The sequence below is a fragment of the Herpailurus yagouaroundi genome, unplaced genomic scaffold (assembly GCF_014898765.1).
Source record: "Herpailurus yagouaroundi ecotype Mexico unplaced genomic scaffold, PumYag 100, whole genome shotgun sequence".
In the NCBI taxonomy this organism is placed as follows: domain Eukaryota; kingdom Metazoa; phylum Chordata; class Mammalia; order Carnivora; family Felidae; genus Herpailurus; species Herpailurus yagouaroundi.
Window position 1 is genome coordinate 6,349,423 of NW_024412391.1, and position 25,301 is coordinate 6,374,723.

The 25,301-nt window shown below is 39.5% G+C and overlaps 3 protein-coding genes across 4 annotated transcripts in view; all 3 read right to left on the bottom strand.

Annotated features, from left to right (window-relative positions):
• The window catches only part of LOC121028225 (olfactory receptor 9A4), a 21,010-nt gene extending 20,529 nt beyond the window's left edge, over nucleotides 1-481 (bottom strand). Inside the window, exon 1 of the mRNA XM_040471753.1 lies at nucleotides 48-481. Within this exon, the coding sequence (XP_040327687.1) occupies nucleotides 48-463 (416 nt within the window). The 5' untranslated portion in view covers nucleotides 464-481. The remainder of the gene's footprint in view (nucleotides 1-47) is intronic.
• LOC121028226 (probable inactive serine protease 58) overlaps nucleotides 1-25,301 on the bottom strand; it is an 86,111-nt gene that overhangs the window by 23,612 nt on the left and 37,198 nt on the right. Inside the window, exon 5 of one of the 2 annotated variants that reach the window (XR_005789128.1) lies at nucleotides 11,916-11,992. Coding sequence is in view for 1 of the 2 variants with exons in the window: in XM_040471756.1 (XP_040327690.1) it covers nucleotides 11,933-11,992 (60 nt within the window). In the remaining variant the exon portion in view is untranslated. Of the gene's footprint in view, nucleotides 1-11,603; nucleotides 11,993-25,301 lie in introns of those variants that run through there. The other variant, XM_040471756.1, reaches the window with a different exon arrangement.
• Nucleotides 16,525-17,469, bottom strand: LOC121028224 (putative olfactory receptor 9A1). Its single transcript, XM_040471752.1, has one exon. The coding sequence runs from the start codon at nucleotides 17,467-17,469 to the stop codon at nucleotides 16,525-16,527; it is 945 nt and encodes a 314-aa protein (XP_040327686.1).

Genomic DNA, 25,301 nt, shown 5'->3' on the forward strand with positions numbered 1-25,301 from the left:
AAAGGAACCCAAACACCCATGACATAATGACCACCCAGATGCAGGTGCGGCTGTTCATAATGATGTCGTACCTCAGAGGGTTACAGACAGCCACGTAACGGTCCACAGCCATCGCTCCCAGTAATGTAAACTCTGTGGTCCCCAAAGAAAGGTACAGGAAGAGCTGGGTGACACATGCAGCCAGAGATATTGTCTGCATCCCAGGGAGCAGCAGCCCCCAAAGCATCACGGGTACGATAATAGTTGTAACCAAGATCTCCAAGGCAGAGAGATGACCAAGGAAGAAATACATGGGGGACTGCAGACGTCTGTCCACACAGACAATCACAATGATGACCATGTTTCCCATTAATGTCACTGAGTAGAAGAAGAAGAAGATAGCAAAGAGAATATGATGTAGTTCTCGGGAGCCAGGGAAGCCAAGGAGATAAAATTCAGTGGCACTAGAGTGATTCCCCAACATTTAGTTCTGAGCTCTTGTTCCTTGTCAAATCTAAAGACCAAAGAGAGAAAACAAGTTTCTGATCACAGGAAGATTCAGGATAATTCCAACATGAGGAAATATATCCTACTCTTCAACTTCAGAAGATAATGCTACTATTTTATACAAGGTTGGTGTTAAATGTTTTATGAAGGATATGTGTAACTTATGAAGGTAAACGTAAATGCCCAAAAAGATGAGCAGTAGCCACCAACACCACACCTGAGGCATGAAAACCCACCCACCCAGTATGTACCCGTCTCCCAGTTCACCAGCCATCCTGCCGCCAGCCCTGCCCTGACCTGCCACCCCGTCCCTGACCACATTGTTCTCATTTATACCATCCACTCCTCCATCTCCAGGGCCCAAAAGTGTCTTCTCTGCCTCTCATATGCATCCTCTGCATAATCTTGCTACATTTCAAGAGTTCTGAGAATAACCAATCCCCATGATACCCAAGCACACCCAGACATGGTTCCTCCTTTTTGTGTCCTCTAAACACAGACTCCATTTGCATTGTATTCATATTAAATTTCTGCCTCGATTATATTATCAACTTTATGGTGTGGCTACCAAGTGAGACATTTCTAGCACATTGTCATAAGAGAACAGCTATTTTGAGACAAAATAGTGAGTCTTTCCCTGACTTCTAAAAAGCTGCCTCCCTGGATGGATTATTCACCTCCTCCTTCTTGTTCTCATAATGAGTCATCCTCCTTTTCTCATTTCAGTGAATGTTTATCCTCCAAGAGCAAAGACACTCTAATTTCCCCTATAGTGACCACTAACACTGAGATTATGATTCTCCTGGTCAGTAAATGACAACAGGAAGGATGTCTGCAGAAGGAAGTCCTGTCTGTACTGCAGTCTCCACCCTGGGGTCAGAAGGCAAGAAAACAGCTGTGATATAGAGACAAAATCCTCCATATTCCCCCAGGTCACAAATGTCTAGTTCCAGATGAGAGACATGACCTCCAAATGGGCAACCTATCCCTCTAACTGAACTGCCAGGATCCCAGTCTTGTAGAACAATTTAGAAAATTCCAAAGAGCACATATGCTTTTCTATGACCTTCTATTTTCCCCAGACCCTAGGGTAAGAAAATAGTTAGAAGACACTGATATATATCATACTGAGTTCCTCAGGAGGTGTGAGCTCCTTGCCTCAGCACATGCAGGTCTTTGCTCAAATATCTCCTCTCCACAGCACTTTCTCACACATCCCCTTCAAATAATTCATGCACCATGCATAATTTCACTTCCAACCTCTTTGGATTGTATTTTGCTACTGGCTCTCAGAAACAGCTCAAATAATATAATACATTTGTTTATTAATTTATCATCATCAAAATCCCACATTAGAATTAAGTACCTTGAGGCAAGTTTTTTATCTTTCTGGTATTACTACTTGTGACAAGAACAGAGTCTCACAAAGTACGTATTCTATAAATATTTTTAAATGGCTTTAACAATTAACAGGTTAAAGAAGAAATCAATGAATAAACAAAGAGCATCTTTCCTTCCATTCACTTTTCTCCAAAGCATTGCCCAGTCAACCTGCAATCTTTCTTCCCAGAGATCCCCACAAGATGGCAAGGAGGTATATGGAAGAGATGAAGAGATATGAGAGAACAGGAACCTAGGTGATGGCAGAGTGTGTGCTCGTCACCAGCACTGGGCACCATGAAGCTACTCTTTGCTATGGAGGGATGATTTGATGGAAGGTCATCTAATCTGCCGCTGCCTTAGTCCTACTCTTCAGGCTCTAGGTGTCCTTATTCCACCTCGCAGCCAAGCCTAGACCCTCCCTTGATAATGCCCTTGAACTCTCTCCTTCACTGAGGGGCATGCCTGGAAGACACTCACCTCCAGAAAAGGGTTGGAACGTCCTTTGGCTCTTCAAGCATCAACCCAGGCTACCCATGGTTAGTAAAGAGCCATGCTTGGGAGACAATGAGTAGTTCCTGCTGTCTCCACTCATGGTGAAAAATACTATCAAAACACAGGAGCTCCGGAAAAAGTGCAGAAGTAGTGCTGAGAGGAATCTAGCTATCTCCCTCCCCCTCATTCTCTCTGCCTTCTAACTATCCATCCTTAGGGATGGATAGTTATACACTGAGGAACAATTTGCACAGGTTCAGCGACACACTAGGGATGTAGTCAAGGAAAAGCTGAAGAAACTTTCACTCTTCCCTCCTGAGGATAATCAAGTTTTAGATCCTGGAAAATTTCTCTGCATTGGGAAACTTGAACACTCCTACTCAGGAATTTCTCAACTTTCAGGCTGCCATCCTCCCAGACCCTTAGTTATCACCACTACCAAGCTGTGAACACTCAGCCCCCTCATCTGCTCTCTGCTTCTCCCTGACTCCATTTAGCCCTACAGAGCCTGCCCTGCCCCCAAGCTGATGACTCCAGGACAGACTCACAAACTTAGGGGCCACTAAATCTTCTTCTTCTTCATCTCCAAGGTTTCAGGAAGCACAGCTTTCCCGATGATCCCTGCACACTCTAAACCACATACCCTCTGTCCACAGTTATGGGAACCTGGCAAGACAAATAGAGAGGACCTGCCACCTACTCCAATGTCACCTTCTGATAATGCCACAGCCCATTCCAGTCCCTCCAACATGCACCCAACTCTGGGTGTTCAGCCATACATTTCCCTTCTAGATCTTCAAATGCTCTCAGGTCACCTCCCTGTGCTGCTTGAACTGAGGGGTCAAACTTGAAGAAACACATTCAGAATTAACAACAACAACAACAAAATACTGCATAAAAGAGAGAATGGCTGGGATGCTGAGTTTAAAAGCAAAATCACACTTAAAACATTTACTTTTAATGTTGAAAACAACTGCCATCTTTCATGAAAATAGCACAGGTATTATTTAAAAATCAAATGGAAGGATATAAGGTAAAGCATAAATATCTCTCTCCCCATCTGCTTGATTCTCCTGATCCATCTCCTAGAGCTAAATATTATTATAAATTATTAAAAATTTCTAGTCTATTCATACAGAATTTTCTGTGTGTTTACAAGAATATCTTTATATATTCTTTTTAAGTAAAATATGTTTTAATTAATATACTTTCCTGCTACCTTCTTCTTAATATATATATGTGTGTATGTACACATGCTTGCGTGTCTATTAAACTTTTCCATATTAAAAATATGTTAATCACATTTTATGTAACTGCTTAACAAATATTTGCTTATGAAAATACTCATCATTAATTAATGAATATGCTGATTCACAAACATCTTCTCCAATTTTTCATGTGTATATTATTGATGCAATAAATACTCTCTTGTATGATTTGTACAACTTTTTAATTGTATTAAATTATTAGCTGTTACCATTCATTCTCCAAAGTTACAATAATTATAATCTTTTTTTTAAGTTTTTATTTAAATTCCTGTTAGTTAACATGCAGTGGAATAGTAGTTTCAGGTGTACAATACAATGATTCAACACTTCCATACATCACCTGGTGATCATCATAAAAGTGCCCTCCTTAATCCCCATCACCCACTTCACCCACCCACCCCCACCTCCCCTCTGGTAATCATCAGTTTGTTTTCTATAGTTAAGAGTCTTTCTTGGTTTACTTCTCTATCATTTTTCTCCTTTGCTCATCTGTTTTGTTTTTTAAATGAGATTGTATTGGGCCCATCCAAAGAGTCTCTGGTCAGGTATTTCTTTTCTTTTTTTAAAATTTTTTTAATGTTTGTTTGTTTGTTTGTTTGTTTGTTTGTTTGTTTGTTTTGAGAGAGAGTGAGAGAGAGACAGACAGAGCATGAGTGGGGGAGGGGCAGAGAGAGAGAGAGAGAGAGACAAAGAGAGAGAGAGAATCCCAAGCAGGCCCTGGGTTGCCAGTACAAGTCCGATGCGGGGCTCAAACTCACAAAAGGTGAAATCAAGACCTAAGCTGAAATCAAGAGTTGGACACCCAACTGACTGAGCCACCCAGGCTCCCCCAGAATCAATTTTCTTAATTCAAGGCATGGCATGGTTCAGTTTTCTAGATATCTTTACAGTATTTTCCACTATACACTGGAAGAGTAGAAATGGAAAAGGAAGAAGGAACATAAAGTATTAAAACTCCTTCAGAAAAAGTTTCATTTCTTAAAAACTTAAATATATATATATATATATATATATATATATATGATTCAGCAATTCTACTTGTAGACAGTTTCCTAAAATGAATCAAAACATACTTCTGTTATAATGTTCATAGTGCCTGTATTCATTGTAACTAAAATAACATAAACTAAATACGTATCAACAGAGATGGATATATTCATATGAAGAAATACTACTCAGCAACAAAAAGTAACAAACTGTTGATAGACACAAAATGGTTGAATTCAAGCACATTACAATGAATGAAAAGGTCAGACACCAAAAATGCATATTGTATGGAGGTATGTTCACTATCATTTGTAACTTATTGGATTATATAGATTAGCCTTTTATTCAGGATTTTGGCCTCTATGTTAATGAAAGGCATTAACCTTCATTTTCTTTTATGTAAGGTCCTTGTCAGGTTTTGGCATGAAGGTAATTTCATAAAATGAATTGGAAAATATGCTCTCCTTTCCTATTTTATGTGGGAGAAGTTTGTATTATCTCCTTCTAAGTTGTTGGGGAAACTCCATGTCTAGTGAGGACCTCTAGCCCAAGAGTTTTCTCTATGAGAAAGTATTTACAGGTGAAACATCTTTAGTAGCTAAAGGACTATTCAAAACTTCTACTTCAGATTGTGTTTGCAAGGTGAATTGCTTATTCATCTGTCAAGTTTATTGACAAAGTTGTTCATGATACCCATTTTTATAGATTTAAGAATTATGGTACCATTGTGATATCCCTTGTTTCCATTTGTGACATTGGTAATTTGTGTTTCTATTTTTTCCTTGGTCATTCTTGTTAGGGATTGACCAATTATATTATTCTTTTCCAAGACATTACATTTGGCTTTATTGAGTCTTCTCTATTGCTATCTGGTTTACGTTTCATGTTCTCAAGGCATTATCCCTATGTGTGTCTCTTCATATGGTATTCTATTTATAAGGGTGCCAATCATTAGGATAGGGATCCACTATGGCCTCGTCTTCACTGATTACATCTGCAACCACCCCATTTCCAACCAAGTTCACATGCTGATGTACTGGGAGGTTAGAACTTCAACATATGAATGTTGACAGACATAATTCAACCCATAACAGAGGTCTTGGCTGCTTCCAAATTGGGGAAAATATGAATATACTTACAGTAAACATTCTGTGCAAGATTATGTGTGGACATAAGTTTTCAACTCATTTGTGTGTATACTAAGGAAGATAATTGCTGGGTTGAATGGTAAGAGTATATTTAGCTTTGCAAGAAATTGCCAGATTGTCTTTCAAAGTGACTGTACCATTTTTCATTCCCAACAGCAATAATGACAATTCCACTTGTTCCACATTGTCACCAGCATTTGGTGTTTTAGATTTTAGCCATTCTCTTAGGTGTTAACATTCATTAACATTCATTGTTGTTTAATTTGCAATTTCCTGATGACATAGGATATTGACCATTTTTTATATGCTTATTTATCACCTGCATATGTTCTTTAGTGAACGGTCTGTTCAGATCTTTTGTCCATTTTTTAATTGAGTTATGTGTTCTTATTTTTTTAATATGAAATTTACTGTCAAATTAGTTTCTATACAACATCCAGTGCTCATCCCAACAGGTGCCCTCCTCAATGTCCGTCTAGTTATGTGTTCTTATTGTTGAGTTTGAAGAGGTCTTTGTATATTTTCGATACATGTGCAATATTTCATATGTGCTTTATAAGTATCTTCTCCCAAACTGTGGTTTGTCATTTAATTCTCTTAACAGTCTTTCCCAGAGCAGAAGTTCATGTTTTCAATTTTTTGTTTCCTAAATCATGCTTTTGGTGTTGTATCTAAAACATAGTCATCAAACACAAGGTCACCTAGTTTTCTCCACTGTTACGTTATGATGTTTTGTAGCTTTGCATTTGACATTTAGGTCTCTGCTCCAAGTTGAGTTTGCTTTTGTGAAAGGTGTAAAGTCTGTGTCCAGAATTATTTTTCATGAAGATGTCCAGTTGTTTCCAGTTGTTGAAAAGACTATCCCTTCTTCATGGAACTGCCTTTGTTTTTTGTTACAGGTCAGTTGATGATATCTGTGTGTGTCTATTTCTGGACTTTCTGTTCTTCTCCACTGATATATTTCTCTATTATTTCGCCAATAACACTCTGTCTTGAAAACTACAGCTCTATAATAAGTCTTGAAGTTGAGTAGAGACAATACCTTCAACTCTGTTCTTCTATTATGTTGGCTATTCTGGGCCTTTTCCCTTTCCATATAAACATTAGTATCACCTTGTCATTATCTACAAAATAACTTACTGGGATTTGGTTGACGATCAGAAATTAAAGAGAGAAATAACTGACTCAGAAATACAAAGGATTATAAGAGAATGTTATTAAAAAATTATATGTCAAGAACTTGGACAACCTAGAAAAAAATGGATAGATTCCTAGAAACATAACCTTCCAAAACTGAATCCAGAAAAAATAGAAAACTTGAACACATTGATTACCAGCTACAAAATTGAATAAGTAATAAAATAAAAAAATCCCAACAAACAAAAGTCCAGGACCAGATGACTTCACAAGCGAATTGAACAAAAAATGTAAAGAAGACATGGGACACCTGGGCAGCTCAGTTGGTTAAGCATCTGACTCTTGATTTCGGCTCAGGTCATGATCTCAGGGCTTAAATGAGTTTGAGCCCTGTGTTGGGCTCTGTGCTAGCAGCATGGAGGCCGCTTGGGAATCTTTCCCTCCCTCTCTCTCTCTGTCCCTCCCCTACTCACTCTATCTCTCTCTCAAAATAAATGAACTTAAAAAAAATTAACTTTAAAGAAAACTTAATCTTCTCAAACTATTCCAAATAATAGCAGAGAAAGGAAAGGTTCCAAATTCATTCTATGAGGCTAGCATTACCCAATAATAATAAATACCCAGATAAAGACACTATAAAAGGGGCTCCTGGGTGGCTCAGGCAGTTAAGGGCCTAACTCTTGATTTCAGCTCGTCATGATCTTATGGTTCATGAGTTTGAGCCCCGCATCAGGCTCCACGTTTATAATTCTCTGTCTCCTCTCTCTCTGCCCTCCCCCTCTCTCAAAAATAAATAAACTTTTTAAAAGATGCTACAAAAAACAGGGAACTACAGACCCATATTGCTGATGAACATAGATGTGATAATCCCCACAAAAATATTAACAAACAGAAGCCAATGATTTAAATAATTTAAAAAGTCATTCACCACGATCAAGTGGGACAAATTCCTACGATGCAAGGTGGTTCAATCTTCACAAATCAATCAACATGATACATCACTTCAATAAGAGAAAGGATAAAAACTATATGATCATTTCAATAGATGCAGAAAAAGCATGTGACAAAGTAAAATACATGATAAAAACCCTCAACAAAGTAGGTTTAGAGGGACATACCTCAACAAAATAAAGTCCATATATGGAAAACCCACAGCTAACAACATCCTCAATGGGGAAAAAGTGAGAGCTTTCCCCTACGGTCAGGAACAAGACAGGGATGTCCACTCTCACCACTGTTATTTCACATAGTACTGGAATACCTAGCCTCAGCAGTCAGACAACAAAATAAATTAAAGGCATCCAAATCAACAGGGTAGAAATTAGACTTTCACTTTTTGCAGATAACATGATACTCTAAATTCAAAACCCAATAAACTCCACCAAAAAGTTGCTAGAACAGATACACAAATTTAGTCAAGTCACAGAATACAAAATCAACATTCAAAAATCTGTTGCTTTTCTATACACCATTAATGAAGCAACAGAAAGAGAAATCAAGGAACCAATCCCGTTTATAATTGCACCAAAAATAATAAGAAACCTAGGAATAAACTTAACTGAGGAGGTAAAAGACCTGTACTCTGAAAACTATAAAACATTGATGAAAGAAACTGTATAGGATACAAACAAGTGCAATGATATCCATGCTCGTGGATTGGGAGAATAAATATTATTAAAATGTCCATACAACCCAAAGCCATCTATAGCTTTACTGCAATCCCTACCAAAATACCAACAGCGTGTTTCATGGAACTAGAACAAATAATCTTAAAAATTATATGGAGCCACAAAAGACCCTCAATAGCCCAAGTAATGTTGAAAAAAGAAGAAAACTGGAGGTATTAACACAATCTCAGATTTCAAGATATACTACAAAGCTGTAGTGATCAAAGCAGTACAATACTGGCACAAAAACAGGCTCATAATCAAGGAAACACAATAGAGAAACAAGAAATAAACCAACACTTACAGGTCAATTAATCTTTGACACAGGAGGCAAAAACATGAATGGGAAAGACGGTCTCTTCAACAAATGGCGTTGGGAAAACTGGGCAGCAACATGCAAAAAGAATGAATGAAACTGGACCACTTTCTTACACCATAAACAAAAATAAACTCAGAATGGGTGAAACACCAAAATGTGAAACCTGAAACCATAAACATCCTAGGAGAGAGCACAGGCAGTCATTTCTCTGACATCAGTGGAAACATTTTTCCAGATGTGTCTCCGGAAGCAAGGAAAACAAAAGCAAAAATAAAGAATTGGAACTATACTGAAATGAAAAGCTTCTGCATAGCAAAAGAAACACTCAACAAAGCAAAAAGACAACCTACTGAATGGGAGAAGATATTTGCAATGACATACCCAATAAAGGGTTACTTTCCAAAATGTATACAGAACTGATACAACTCAACACCCAAAAAACAAAATTAAAAATGGGCAGAAGACATTAACAGACATTTCTCCAAAGAAAACATATGGATGGTCAACAGACACATGAAAAGATGCTCAACATCACTCATCATCAGGGAAATTCAAATCAAAACTACAATGAGTTATCACCTCACACCTGTCAGAATGGCTAAAATCAGAAACACAAGAAAACAAAGACAACCTGCTGAATTGTTGGTAAGGAGTTGATAAGGATGTGGAGAAAAAGGAACCCTCTCACACTGTTGGTGAGAATGCAAACTGGTGCAGCCACTGCGGAAAAGGTACGGACGTTCCTCAAAAAATTAAAGATAGAATTGCCATATAACCCAGTAAACTAGGTATTTACCCAAAGAATACAAAACACTAATTCAAAAAGATATATGCACCCCTATGTTTATTATAGCATTACTGAAATACCCAAACTACATAAACAACCCAAATGTCCATCGATAAGCAAATGGATATATATGTGTGTGTGTGTGTGTGTATGTATACGTGTGTGTATATAATGTGTGTATATATATATTCAATATATATAATGAAATATTACTCAGCCATAAGAATGAAATGTTGCCATTTGCAACAGTATGGATGGATCTAAAGACTAAAATGTATTATACTAAGTGAAATAAGTTAGAGAAAGACAATTACTGTATGATTTCACTCACATATGGAATGTAAGAAATAAAACAAACAAACGAAGAAAAAATTAGACAAACCAACAAATACACTATTAACTATAGGGAACAAACATGGCTACCTAAGGGGAGGTGGGTAGGGGGATGGGTGAAATAGGGGATGGGGATTGAGAGCACACTTAACCTTCATGAGCACTGAGCAATGTATAGAACTGTTGAATCGCTATATTGTACACCTGAAACATAACGCTGCACGTTAGCCATGCTGGAATTGAATTTTTTTTAACGAATAGAAAAGCTAGACTGATAAAAGGTATTTCCAATGTGCATGTAAGATAATATCAGATACGTGTGCTCAATATCTGAAGAACCCCTGAATGTCATGACAAAGTAACCAAAGGCCCAAGTAGAAAAATGTGAAACTCCATCCCTTCTCCCCTACTGTTCTCCCATTTTCTACCTTCAGCTAAACAGAAACTTTACAGAGTATATGGACTTAAGTAAATACTCATTTGCTAAAAATAATGAGATATCCTCATAAACAATCAAACCTTCCTGGCAATTGAAAGCTAGCGTTTAATTAGTATGACTCAAAGACATTGGAAAAACACACAATAATTTTACTTCTTTTATTTTTTTTTCAATATATGAAATTTATTGTCAAATTGGTTTCCATACAACACCCAGTGCTCATCCCAAAAGGTGCCCTCCTCAATACCCATCACCCACCCTCCCCACCCTCCCACCCCCCATCAACCCTCAGTTTGTTCTCAGTTTTTAAGAGTCTCTTATGCTTTTATTTTTAAATTGATAATATAGAATTTCATTGGTAATACATTCTCATGAAACACACACCAAAACAATATAAAAGGTTATTCAATAAGAAATACTTCTTTCACTCCTACTCCTAATAGCCCAGTTGGTAATCAGTTACCTACCTTGACTTCCAGACTTTTCCTCATGTAATTATGCAAATATGAATAATTTGATATACATATATGCTGTGAACTGATTACCATAATAAATTTAGTTAGCACATCTGTCCCCTCACAAAATTACTTTTTATTTCATGGTGAGGACATAATATCTATTCTATTAGTAACTTTCAAGTATACAATGTAGCATAGTTCTGTAGTCACCATGCTGTACATTAGATCCACAAACTTACCTATCTTACAACTGGGAGTTATAACTTATAAGAGTTACAAGCAACATCTCCAAATTTCCCTCATTCCCCAGCCCCTAGTAACCACCAGTCTACTCTCTATTCCTAGGAGTTTGGCTTTTTTAGATTCCACATATAAGGGAAAATATACAATATTTGTCTTCCTCTGTCTGATCTATTTCCCTTGGCATAATGCCCTCAAGATTTATCCATGTTACTATTTTGCTATTCATGTTGTTAGCAAATGACAGGATTTTCTTCTTTTTTATGGTTGAATAATATTTCATTTCTCATTAATGGATCAGATTAAATTAGTGACTGGCTTCAGAAGAACAAGACCTACTATCAGCCAGGCTAGGCTACTGATTCTGAGTGATTCTAGTGATTCAGAGGCTTTCTCAGGACTTGTATGGATACACTTGTTTCTTGAGCCCTCTCTTGGTGAATTCTTCAGCTTGTTTGTCTTCTAGATCATGTAATGCACCAGGCCAGGTGCTGAAAACCTCCCTTTAGCTTTCCCAAAGGAAAGAGCTAATGCTCACATTTGTGGTCTCTCTTTGGCCTACAGATTCTGGGTAAGTTTCTGGGCGTGTTCAATAGCCTGTGCCCAAAGCTCATCCAAGCTGCCTTTGGGTCTGGGCACCAGGGTGAGGTACATTAGATGCTGGGGGATCTGCAGCCAAGGCATCCCCAGTGGCTGGTGTGTGGGTGTTTTCATCTGACCAAAGTGACAATGAAGTATGAAGCTGGAATAAAAACATCCAAAATAGCTTACCTTTTATGAGTTCTCTGTTAGAGGGATGCTGGAAAATCTGTCCCATCAAAACTTAGAAGCACACCAAGTAAGAAGACCTATGGAGCACAAAGCACAAGGAATAATTTATTGTTAGGTTTATGGTATCTGTAAGGGTAAACAAGAAGAAAAAACAGGATGAATATTTGATCAAAATTTAAAAATAAGGTGATTAACTAAAGAAAAAACAACTTGATAAATCACAAAATGTCAGTATATTATTTATATATCCCAGTAGAAACAGTTGAACACAGTCACCTCTGAAGAGTGTGAAGAGAATCAAAGAGGGGATCAAAGGGTATTGGCACAAAAACAGACACATAGACCAATGGAATAGAATAGAAACCCCAGAACTAGACCCACAAACGTATGGCCAACTCATCTTTGACAAAGCAGGAAAGAATATCCAATGGAAAAAAGACAGTCTCTTTAACAAATGGTGCTGAGAGAACTGGACAGCAACATGCAGAAGACTGAAACTAGACCGCTTTCTCACACCATTCACAAAAATAAACTCAAAATGGATAAAGGACCTGAATGTGAGACAGGAAACCATCAAAACCTTAGAGGAGAAAGCAGGAAAAGACCTCTCTGACCTCAGCCGTAGCAATCTCTTACTCGACACATCCCCAAAGGCAAGGGAATTAAAAGCAAAAGTGAATTACTGGGACCTTATGAAGATAAAAAGCTTCTGCACAGCAAAGGAAACAACCAACAAAACTAAAAGGCAACCAATGGAATGGGAAAAGATATTTGCAAATGACATATCGGACAAAGGGCTAGTATCCAAAATCTATAAGGAGCTCACCAAACTCCACACCCAAAAAACAAATAATCCAGTGAAGAAATGGGCAGAAAACATGAATAGACACTTCTCTGAAGAAGACATCCAGATGGCCAACAGGCACATGAAAAGATGCTCAATGTCGCTCCTCATCAGGGAAATACAAATCAAAACCACACTCAGATATCACCTCACGCCAGTCAGAGTGGCCAAAATGAATAAATCAAGAGACTATAGATGCTGGAGAGGATGTGGAGAAACAGGAACCCTCTTGCACTCTTGGTGGGAATGCAAATTGGTGCAGCCACTCTGGAAAGCAGTGTGGAGGTTCCTCAGAAAATTAAAAATAGACCTACCCTAGGACCCAGCAATAGCACTGCTAGGAATTTACCCAAGGGATACAGGAGTACTGATGCATAGGGGCACTTGTAGCCCAATGTTTATAGCAGCACTCTCAACAATAGCCAAATTATGGAAAGAGACCAAATGTCCATCAACTGATGAATGGATAAAGAAATTGTGGTTTATATACACAATGGAGTACTACGTGGCAATGAGAAAGAATGAAATATGGCCCTTTGTAGCAACGTGGACGGAACTGGAGAGTGTTATGCTAAGTGAAATAAGCCATACAGAGAAAGACAGATACCATATGGTTTCACTCTTATGTGGATCCTGAGAAACTTAACAGAAACCCATGGGGGAGGGGAAGAAAAAAAAAAAAAAGAGGTTAGAGTGGGAGAGAGCCAAAGCATAAGACTCTTAAAAACAGAACAAACTGAGGGTTGATGGGGGGTGGGAGGGAGGGGAGGGTGGGTGATGGGTATTGAGGAGGGCACCTTTTGGGATGAGCACTGGGTGTTGTATGGAAACCAATTTGACAATAAACTTCATATATTGAAAAAAATAAAAATAAAAAAATAAAAAATAAAAAATTGGAAAAAAAAACAAAGAGGGGATCAAAGCTCTGATGATTCATCATAAAAAATCATTTAGAATTATTTAATATTTTTTTCTTTTTTAATGTGGTAAAAAATATATAACACAGTTTTGCCATTTTTAACCATCTTAAGTGTACAATTCAGTAGCATTAAGTCCACTCACATTATTGTGCGACCATCACCACCCTCCAACTCCTGAACGCTTTACCATCCTAAACTGACTCTTGCCCGCCATTAATTAGTAACTCCCATTTCCTCTTTCCCCAACCCCTGCTGCTCACTATTCTACTTTCTGTCTCTAGGAACTGGACTATTCTAGGTACCTCACATAAACGGAAACATACAATATTTTCCCTTTTATATTCACTTTCTTTCATTTAGCAATATTTTCAAGGGTCATCTATATGACAGCATGTATCAGAATTCCGTTGTTTTTTAAGTCCGAATAAAATTCCATTGTACGCATATACCACCTTTTGTTTATACATTCATCTGTTTCCTCATCTGTGGAGAGGCTTTTGGGTCACTTCCACTTTTTGGCAATTGTAAGGAATGCTGCTATGATTGTGAATAAAGCTTCTGTTCCCTCTTGCTTTGCAGTCTTAAGAATTATTAATACCAAGCTATATGAATGTTTCAGTATAAAAGCAAGTGTTCACATACAGCATGTGAACAGGAAAATCTCCAGGATTGGGGCAGCGGCCCTGATTCAGAATCTATAATAAGGAACAGTTTCTGACTACTGGTGGTGCCCCTGAGAGGGACAGATGACATCAGGCACAGTGCTCAGAAACAATACTGGCTCGTTGGACTGGAGGGATGGAGGTTGCAGGAAAAATGGAGGAGGACTCTAATAGACTAGGATGGCCTGATACACGTAAATGGCCTCTGAGGAGTTGTAAAGCCTATGAGACACTTTTGTACAATGGTACCGACACAATATAAAGGTATAAAATGTAAAGGTCAAGCCATTGGTGTGTGCCAGTGAAAGATTCAGGAGCAAGCCTAATGTCACAGAAGAAAGACAAATATTTGCCTACATTTGAAAAGAGCCATAGAGAACAAGTACGTGAGAGGGAGGAAAGAAGAGGGATTGACCTCTTACCGTCAAAGAACCCCTACTCAACCCCATGGTCAGGCAGAAAATTTACAATCATATACAAATGCAAGGAGTCCTAGATCTCAGCGTTTTAATAATCTAACTAACGATTGAACACAGTCCCAATCAATAGCCCAGCAAGCATTTTGTAGATATCTACAAACTGACTCCTAAATTTATATGGAAAGAGAATGACAAGAGAACAGCCAAAATAGTTATGAAAAAGAAGTCATTTTTCATATCATTTATTTATATCATATATTAATCAACCCACCTACATACATATAATCTTCTAATATGCGTGCACACTGATGCACCAATTTGAATCCAGTGCCACATGGCTAATTCTAGCCTTCTCCTCTTGCTTCTCTGTAACATACCCATCCACAGTGACAGACCTGGCTCCCACCAGTTGTTATCTTTATTTGTTAACCTGTAGTATACAGGTATGGCAATTGCAGAATTGTTAACTCATACTCTCAGTGGGAAACAACTTTATTAACAATACTATTATGATCTTGCTCAGTTCCACTCTTAGTCTTACAGATTCCAGTCAAAACACTATTTTTCAGTTATGTATGTCACATTCTTTTTTCCCAGTCCCTTCAGTGAGTTCACAACATACATGTATAATGTTGGGAAGGAAGTTTCATGTGCACAGTCTTTTGACCCCTGCTTAGCCACATAAGAATGGCAGAAATATTGACAATGGTGGTGTAAAAGGAGAGAGGCCAGGATGGGACAATAAAGGAATTGAGATGCGGACGAGGAAACTCACTGTAGAGTTGGAAGACAGCTTGGCAAAGTTGGTCCTTGTGAGGGGGGGAGGAGGAAGGGAACCTAGAAATGTAGCTGAGAGAGAAGGGAGATGGAATGCCCAGTGTCAGGATTGACCAATGTGAGGACTATGGGGAGAAGTGACCAGGAGCTGCCCTTTTTCTGCCCTCCATGCACACCTGCTTCAGCCCAGGGACACAGCAAGATCAGCTCACCCTTGTCACTTCAATTCCCAAAACTAGCCAGTTCCCTTCCCACATTTGGGGCTGGTGTTATAATGAGAGTCAATGACAGATGAGAAAATACTTCTTTCCAAAACCCTCCCTCTTCACTCTGAGAAAGTCTACCAATTGTAGATGTGCCTGAATTAACACACATTTAGCCCTGAGGTTGGGAGGTGTCAGGACTATGGAGTGAGTTCACTCTCACAACTGTCAGTTGAGAACCACAGGGAGGTACTGTCCCTGTTCAACGTTGGAGCAGGAACCTCAGGAAAAGGTTGTACATGAGGCTGGACTTGTCACTTACAGAAGAAACAGAAGGTCTTTAGGCAGCGAAAATATCATCAAATCACAGGACAAAATATGGGAAAATGACCCTAGTACCTAGAATCAAACACATAGCTCAGCGACCATGGAGTGAATTATGCTTTTCCTTGCTTTTCCCAGTCAGAGTTCAGAGTTCTAAAAAAACCCCATATTTTGTACATTTACACCTGTTAAATTTATATTGTAAGATGTATCATACATATAGAAGAGTGTATAAACATATATATCCAGTTAAAAAATAATAATGTGATCTCTCATGTAGGAATCATCTAATTATAAATTGGAGAACCAGCCATGTTTTAAAATTCCTATGAAAAATTTTTACAATTCTTTTGTGCATCACAAACTATTTGATGATGAAAATGATCATTTCAGGTTGAATTAGTGTTTTAAGATTACTCAGGTCCATGATGATGAGTTCATTATTGTCCTTAGGACACAGCTAATCCTTGAGGAGTTGATAGCAGCGTTTCATGACATCTCGAAAGGCCTCTATGAATTTGTCATTCCGGAGGGTGAAGATGAATGGGTTCAGGAAAGGGGTCACCACTAAAACCATCAGTGACGCTACCCTGTTGTACTCAGCTGCCTGCGTTTGCTTGGGTTTCACATAGAGGAACAAGCAGGTACCATAGCCAATCACAACAAAGGTGAAGTGAGAGGCACAAGTAGAGAAAGCTTTCCTCCGGCCCAAGGCTGAGGGGATCTTGAGGATGGTAGAGATGATGTAGGTGTAGGAGATGATTGTAGGGATCATAGAACCAACAATAATGAATACAGCCATTAAAAAAAGGATAAACTCTGTGAAAAGGCTATCATCACAGGATAGTTTGAGCAGTTGCCCTCGGTCACATAAAAAATGGTCTATCACATTTGATTTGCAGAAGGTAAGCTGAAATGTGGCATAGACTGGCCAGATTTGAAATAGGAACCCAAACACCCATGACACAATGACCACCCAGATGCAGGTGTGGCTGTCCATAATGATGTTGTACCTCAAAGGGTTACAGACAGCCACATAACGGTCCACAGCCATTGCTCCAATTAATACTAACTCCGACGTACCCAAAGAAAGGTACAAATATAATTGTGCACGACAGGCTGTCAAAGACATTGCCTGCATCCCTGGAAGCAGCAGCCCCCAGAGCATTAAGGGGACAGCAACTGATGTGATCAGGATCTCTAGGACTGAGAGGTGGCCAAGGAAGAAATACATGGGGGACTGCAGACGTTTATCAACACAGACAATCACAATGATGACCATGTTCCCCATGACTGTCACTGAGTAGAGAAAGAAGAAAGTGGCAAAAAGAATATCGTGCAGTTCTTTGGAGCCATGGAAGCCAAGTAGATAAAATTCAGTGGCGCTAGAATAATTCTTCAACATTTAGTCCTGTGCTCTTGCTCTTTATGGAATCTAGGGAACAAAGGAGAGTTCACAGCCTTCTAATTTCACAGGACTAAAGCTATTCCCAGGTGGAGGAAATATCATCTCTGCTCTTAGGCTGCATCATGACCAAGTGGGTTCATCTTCCACTATTTGCTGTACAAGGTTGATGTTGAATGTTTTATGAAGAAAATACATACAAAAATAAACATATATATGCAAGAAGATGAGCAATAGTCACTAACACCACAGCCTAGGCTTGAAAGCCCACCCACCCCTGTAGGCACTCTTGTCTTTCAATTCATCATCATCCTGCCTCCATCTCTGCTCTGACCTGCCACCCTGTCCAGTTTCTGACCACAGTGTGTTCATTTATGCCACCAATGCTTCCACCCTAAATGCCCTACGATTTCTTCTCTGCCTCTTACGTCCATGTCCTACAAAACCTTACCAATCCCACCCAGATACGTTTACATATTTCCTTCATCTCCTCTGAATGTGGGCTCCATTTAACTTCTGTTCACTTACAGTTCTTGCTTCGGCTACCTGTATCATCATTTGAGCCCATCAGTAGAGCCAGCCGACAGGGTGGTGGGTCTACCCAGAAAACTGTCATAAGATAACAGCTATTTTGAAACAAAGCACGGAGTCTTTCCCTGACTTCTGGGGAGCTGACTCTCTGAAGTGGATTATCCACTTTTTTCCTCCTTATTCTTATCATGAATGCTATCTCTGTCTCTCATTTCGGCGACTGTTCTTCCTGGTAGGAAGAACCTCATTAGCTTCCAGTTGGAAACTTGTAGCTCTGAGATTGTTCCTTCTGACACCAGAGGACACCAGGGAGTAGGGGTCCAGAGGAGTAAAGAGGGGGCTGGGACTTTTATCCCCAACTCCCATCTGTCCTGTATAATCTCCACCCTGGCACCAGGGGACAAGAAAACAAGCAACACCCTCTGCCTTCCCCATGTCTCAAATCTCTAGTTTCAGCAAGGAGATAAGACCTCCCAAAAGGCAGTCTGTGTCTATTTCCAACCAGCCATGGTCTGCATCCTATAGAGAACCTTGGAGAAGTCCCCAGAGACTATCTGCTGTGTCCTCCTGTTTTCTCCAGAGACCTACAAATATGGAAAAGTGTCAGAAAACACCCAAAAGGCTCACACTGATCTGGTCAGTAAATCTGGGCTCCTTCCCTCACACATGCAGGTCATTGCTCAAATGTCTCCAACCCATGGGCCCTCTCCAATCATCCTCTCTAAAACAGCAAAAGTGCCTCACATTTTACCCTCTTATTTGGTGGGATTTTCTTCTTACTGGCTCTCATCAATAGCTGATATTGAAGCACTTTTGTCTTTCTTGTTCACTCTCACATCTCCAGTGCCAAGAACAGAGTCTGACACAGGGTAAGTATGTGCTCTTTTAATATTTATTCAAAACATTTGTTCAAATATGTCAGTGAATGAGCAAAAACTATCCACCCTGATCTGCTTTTCCTCTTGTTGTAAAATAGTCTTCCTGTTGTTGTAAAATAGTCTCTCTTCACTCTTTACTAAGGCATTGTCTGGTCAAGCTGTGGTCCTCTCCCTGGAGATCCCCTACACAATGGCCAGATTACAAAAACAAGAAATAAGGACAAATGAGAGAGCAGATTCTTAGGTCATAGCAGAGAGATGTGTCTATCACAAGTACCGAAAAGAGCTGAATATGCTCTCTGCTGTGGAGGGAGGATTTGATTTGAGCTCCTCCATTATGCGGCTCCCCTAGCCTACTGTTCATGCTCCAGGGAAGGTGTCCTCATTTTAGACAGCAATGAAGCCCAGAACTTCCCATGCTGATCCTCTCTTACTCTCCTTCGCAGAGGGGAGCCCCGAGCAGACATTCACCTCTAGAGAAAGAGACTGACCTGGAAAATCCTACAGCTCTCCAGGGATCAGCCCAGGCTACCTCCTGCCTGACTAGGGCAGAGCATGCTCTGTGGCCCAGGGAAAGCTGCTGCTGTCCTCACTCTCAGTGCAAGAGAAAACTGTCTTCATATGAGCACTTAAGGAAAAGTCCAGTGATAACAGTGCTGTGGAAGCCCTATTGTCTCCTCTGTCTCTCTCTCTCTCTCCTTCTTTCCTTCTACTGTCTATCCCCAAGGGGAGTTATTCTCTAAGAAACTACATTTGTCAAGTTCAGAGAAACCCTGGGGATGCAGTCAAGGAAAAGCCAGAAAAACTTTCACCCTTCCCTCCTGAGGATAATCAAGTTTTTAGAACATGGGCAAGTTTTGCGTAATGATGTAGGTCATTACAAACTTGGAATCTCCTAGTCAGGAGTTTCTTAACACCCAGGCTGCCTTGTACCCAGACCTCAAGTCCTGGTAATCATCAGATAGTCTGAGCCCTAAACAGCCAACCCCTGCTCTGTTTTGTGCCACTACCTCATTCCAATTAGTCCTGCGAGAGGCTGAGCGACCCGTAAGCAGAAAACACCGCAAATGATTCCAAGACACTTGCCAAAAACCAAGTGGCCAACAAATAGCTCTGTGCTGACAGCTCAGAGCCTGGAGCCTGCTTCAGATTCTGTGTCTCCTTCTCTCTCTGCCCCTCCCCCACTTGTGCTCTGTCTTTATCAAAAATAAATAAATGTGTAAAAAAATTTTTTTAATAAAAATTAAAAAAAATGTTCACAGCGGTTTAATTCATTATAACAACTGACAAAAAATAAACACCCATCAATAAGAGAATGATAGTCATTCCTCCTCATTCACAGATTCCATACTTGTAAATTCATCTACTCGCTGAAGTTTATTTTTAACTGTGAAATCAGTGTTTGCGGCACTTGCAAGGTCATTTGTTTTAAGCCATACATTTTATACCTGTGGTCCTAAAATCTGGAACTTTCCCAGTTCAATTCTTCTTAATGACAATAAAGTCTTGTCTCTTCCAGCTATTGGCGGTGGGGGGGGGGGGGGGTTGTGGAAGGTCCATAGAGCGAACTGGGTAGCCTGGGTAGCCAGCCGACACGGGGAGCTCCCAGGATGTGGCACTTGCCATTTTAAAACTGGGACAGCCCTGGGGTGCCTGGGTGGCTCAGTAGGTTGAGCGTCTGACTTCGGCTTCAGTTACGATCTTGCAGCTCATGGGTTCAAGCCCCATGTCAGGCTCTGTGCTGACAGCTCAGAAGCCTGAAACCTGCTTCAGATTTTGTGTCTCCCTCCCTCTGCCCCTTCTCCACTCATGCTCTGTCTCTCTCTCTCTCTCAAAGATGAATAAATGTTAAAAAAAATTTTTTTAATAAAAAAATAAAACTGGGACAGCCCTTGGCAAAGTGAGATAAGCAGCACCCTGTCTGTGAAACAGATACTTCCTTGGTACTCAGAAAATGCAAGGGACTGTTGGTGCCCAATGGCTGTATAAACAAACTTTTAACCAATACCCCCATTTCAATTCCTCACCCCCACCTTCCACGGTAGATCCTTTTAACAGTTCTGTTGAGAAAACGCAATTGCTGGCGGGGGTGGGGGGTGGGGGGGGGCTGCTGTTATTGTTTCCTTTGCAAAAACTTCATTTGTATTACATAGTCTTGTTACTTTGGAAACACTTCTCTCTGCTTCCCCTCATCAAAAATAATTCACAAAATATCATCCATCGTACCATTTTCCACATTCTCTTTGCCCCTGTTAATTACCTTATTTTTTTGTATTCTCATAATGCCTCTTAATATAGTTAGGGGAGGAAGGTAAAATGGATGATCAGTTGATCATAAACAGAAAGTCAGGCTACTTATTTCTTCTTTTCTCTAGAACTTAACCGTAGCATCTTAAAGGAAGGGTTAGTTGTCTGCTTGTCAGTTACCTTGGTCCTCCCCGATGCTTTCTCCCCTATCTTCTGGCCCTGGACTTATTCTCTTTAATTTTTATTTATTTATTTTGAGAGAGAAAGAGAGAGGGGTGGGGGAGAGAAAGAGAGGAGAGAGAGAATTCCAAGCAGACTCTGTCAGCACAGAGCCTGCCGTGGGGCTCAATCTCACAAACCATGACATCATGTCCTAAGCCAAAACCAAGAATCAGAAGCTTCACTGACTGAGCCACCCAGGCACCACTGGCCCTGGACTTATTAGGGCATTCATTTAGAGTGCACATGGTCCAATGTGGACTAGAGGAAGAATGAGCTAGGGCTGTGTTTTGGTGAAGAGAGAGGAATAAGGGTCGAAAAAAGGGCAGATTTAGGAGAGATGCCTTCTCTGAGCTCTCTCTTTTGCTTAGGGAGTCATGGGGAGGATGCTTGTTTGAATAGCTCAGATCACAGAGCCTTGGAAAATATCCTGTTTTCTTGGTCTAGACTGAGCTTGGAAAAAGGGTCAGGATTAGGAAAGTAGAAAAAAGAACAGTTATAAATAGGTCCTAAATAGCTCAAGGAACCAAGCTAGGTCACTTCCAAAGTTAATGCCATTTCACTATAACTGGACAAGAGGCACCCCTCACAATCTGTAACACAGATCTCACAGAGCAGGGCTACCCTCTGATCAAGGTTGCTGGTGTCGCACTGGAGGTGGAGAGACTGGTTACACTCCAGTGTGTGGGCACGTGCATGCATGTTTACACATGAACACATCATAGAAACACAACTTATGGATGTCGATCTCTAGCAAATATATAACTGTTTAACCCTTAATTAAGAGGTGTCTCCAAGTGACACTGGACAGTAAGGTGGAGATTTCTCCATCTTTGAGCATGTGTAAGTGTTGGAAATCATCTCTAAACTAGGAAAACATTTTTCTCCACCTGAAAAGTTTTTTTTTTGTACTGGCTCACAAGGGACTAATTAATTTCCTCACTTGAAAACTTTGTAAGGCATGAAAGCAATTATCTCCTTCCCAGATGGCATTCACCTTCACTCAGCTCCTACTAATATATCAGGGCACAAAATCACTCAGAATTTTATCTTCAGGGACTCTCCACTGCAACTCTCCACCCACTTAATCATGCCTCTCCTCCCATCACAAATCAACCACAGAAAGTTCTTTTTTTTTTTTTTTTCTTACTCTCCCCTTCTAAAGTGATTTAATTGTTGACTTCTGGGTTTTAGGAACTTGGTTTAGGAAAAAGTAATTACCCCAGCATCACCACCATCACAGAGGAACAACCCTGTCTCAGGTTTAAATTTTAAAAATGAGGGGATGCCTAGGTGGCTCAGTTGGTTGGGTGTCTGACCTCGACTCAGGTCATGATCTCACAGCTCATAGGTTTGAGCTCCACGTCAGGCTCTGTGCTGACAGCTCAGAGCCTGCAGCCTGCTTCAGATTCTGTGTCTCCCTCTCTCTCTGCCCCTCCCCTGCTCACATGCTGTCTCTCTTTCTCTCAAAAATGAATAAACATCAAAAAAAATTTTTTTAATTTTTAAATGAGGTTATTTATAAAATAAAATTTATCAGGCCATTATTAGATATTTTCCTAATCTTGGGGCCTGGAGGACCCTGCTAAAGGAGTATTTAATATTTAATGAAGTATTTGCCATTAATTTCTAAAGACCTTTTTCCTTGGTAACTATTTTCCATATCCCATTTCTGGGGATAGAGTTCTGAGGGTTAGAACCTGAGAATGCTTGACTTGCTATTTGTCTTTCTCTGACTTACTTTACTTAGCATAATATACTCTAGTTCCATCCACGTTGTTACAAATGGCAAGATTTCATTCTTTCTGATCACTGAGCAATATTCCATTGATTATATACACCACATCTTCTTTATCCATTCATCACTCGATGGACATTTGGGCTCTTTCCATACTTTGGCTATTGTTGGTAGGGTTGCTATAAACATTGGGGTGCGTGTAGCCCTTTGATTTACCATTTTTGTATCCCCTGGATAAATACCTAGTAGTGCAATTCCTGGGTTATGGGGTAGTTCTATTTTTAATTTTTTGAGGAACCTCCATACTGTTCTCCACAGTGGCTGCATCAGTTTGCCTTCCCACCAACAGTGCAAAAGGGTTCCTCTTTCTCCGCATCCTGGCCAACATCTGTTGTTTCCTGAGTTGTTCATTTTAAGCCACTCAATATATTTTAACACTTACAGCACATCTCAATGCAGACTAAACACATTTCAACTGCCCAAAAGATAGTGGTAATAGCTACAAAAGTTAGTAGTACAACGTGGGTACAATCTTTTAAGAACAAATTCATTTTTACCTTCTCCAACGTCTACAACAATCTCTTCCTCCACTAAGTCAGTCAGAGAAAGACAAATATCATATGATTTCACTCATATATGGAATTTATGAAATACAACAGATGAACATAGGGAAGAAAAAATATGATAAAAACAGAGAGGGAGGCAAACCATAAGAGACTCTTAGATACAGAGAACAACTAGAGGGTTGCTGGTGGGGTGTTGGGTGGGAGGATGGGCTAGATGGGCAATGGGTATTAAGGAGGGCACTTGTTGGAATGAGCCAGGTGTTATAAATAAGTGATGAGTCACTGGGTTCTACCCTGAAACTAATACTACACCTTATGTTAACTTGAATTTAAATAAATTTTTAAAAAATAAAATAAAAAGAACTCTTGACTTGAATAGGCTATACCAAATCTTTCAGTTTCCATAACCTCATTAGGATTGGAAGAAAGGGTGTCTTGAAAATTGGGAAAAAAATCTGTCCTGGAAAGATTGAGCCATAGATTCTTTGGTGTCCTTACACTTTCTCTTGATTTAACAGGGACCATGGGTGTATGTAATATAATGTGAGCAACTCTGGGATGGGGTTTGCAGTGAGGCATCTAGCAGCTTGCTAGATGGAATCCTTGGATTCGTTTCACAGTGTCTCTTTTAAAACCCAAAGAGCAGAGTTGATTTCTCAATTCCTTATCTGACTGATTGACGGTGAGCACAGCACAGAGACTACTTATGTCATCTATTCACTACTCTTCCGCAAGAGTAGCCTAAAATGGCTTGCTGGGGTTTCGTCTTGTGGATCACGATGCTTCCCATATGCTTCACCTGCATCCTGGTTAGCGATGGTACCTACTATGCTCACAGTGCAGAGCAAAAACTTTATGTTGAATAAGGACATTCTCCTACGTAACAAGAATCCCATTATCACATATGAGAAAACTAACCTTAATTCAGTAATATAAAATGTATAGTCCATATTGAAATTTTCCAAAATTTCCCCCAATATATTTATACCTTTTTTTTTTAATCAAAGATCCTCTTAAGGTTCGTTTGATTATTTTGTCTTTTTAATTTGTTTTAATTGATCACATTTTCTCTGATAATTTCTAGCTTTTTATTTTATTTTAGGTTTTTGTTGTCATTGTTGTCCTTTGCTTCCTCTTCCCAATATCACTTATTTTCACAAAATATAGTCCTCCTTGAGTACCCTGTAATTCAGTCTTTGGTTGAGATGATTTTGACTTTTTTCAACTTCTTGAATTTATTTAATAGTTCTTCACAATCTGTTTTCTTGTGCATTTCTATTCTGAGGGTTGTTTAAGTTTTCTAATTTCCAGTGTTGTTTCATATTTGTAAATGCCTCTGAATTATGATTAATTCATGTTGAAAATTTATTTTACAGAAGCAGCATTGCCAGTTAGAGTACAGTGATTATACACAGTTCTTTTTGGTCTTTAGCCCTGGAGTTTTTAGTCAAAATACTGTTTTCCAAAGTTGCATAGGACTTGCTTAGAACTATGCTGATATCCAAAGTTTCCTTGGTCCTTTTACACCAACCTCTTCAGTAAGCTCGTATCACATTCATATCACAGTAATTTCTTTTGTCTGCATTCCGTCCTGGGATCCCCCAAACTCCTGGTTGATTTTTTTTCAATTTGTATACATTATAGTTCACTTTA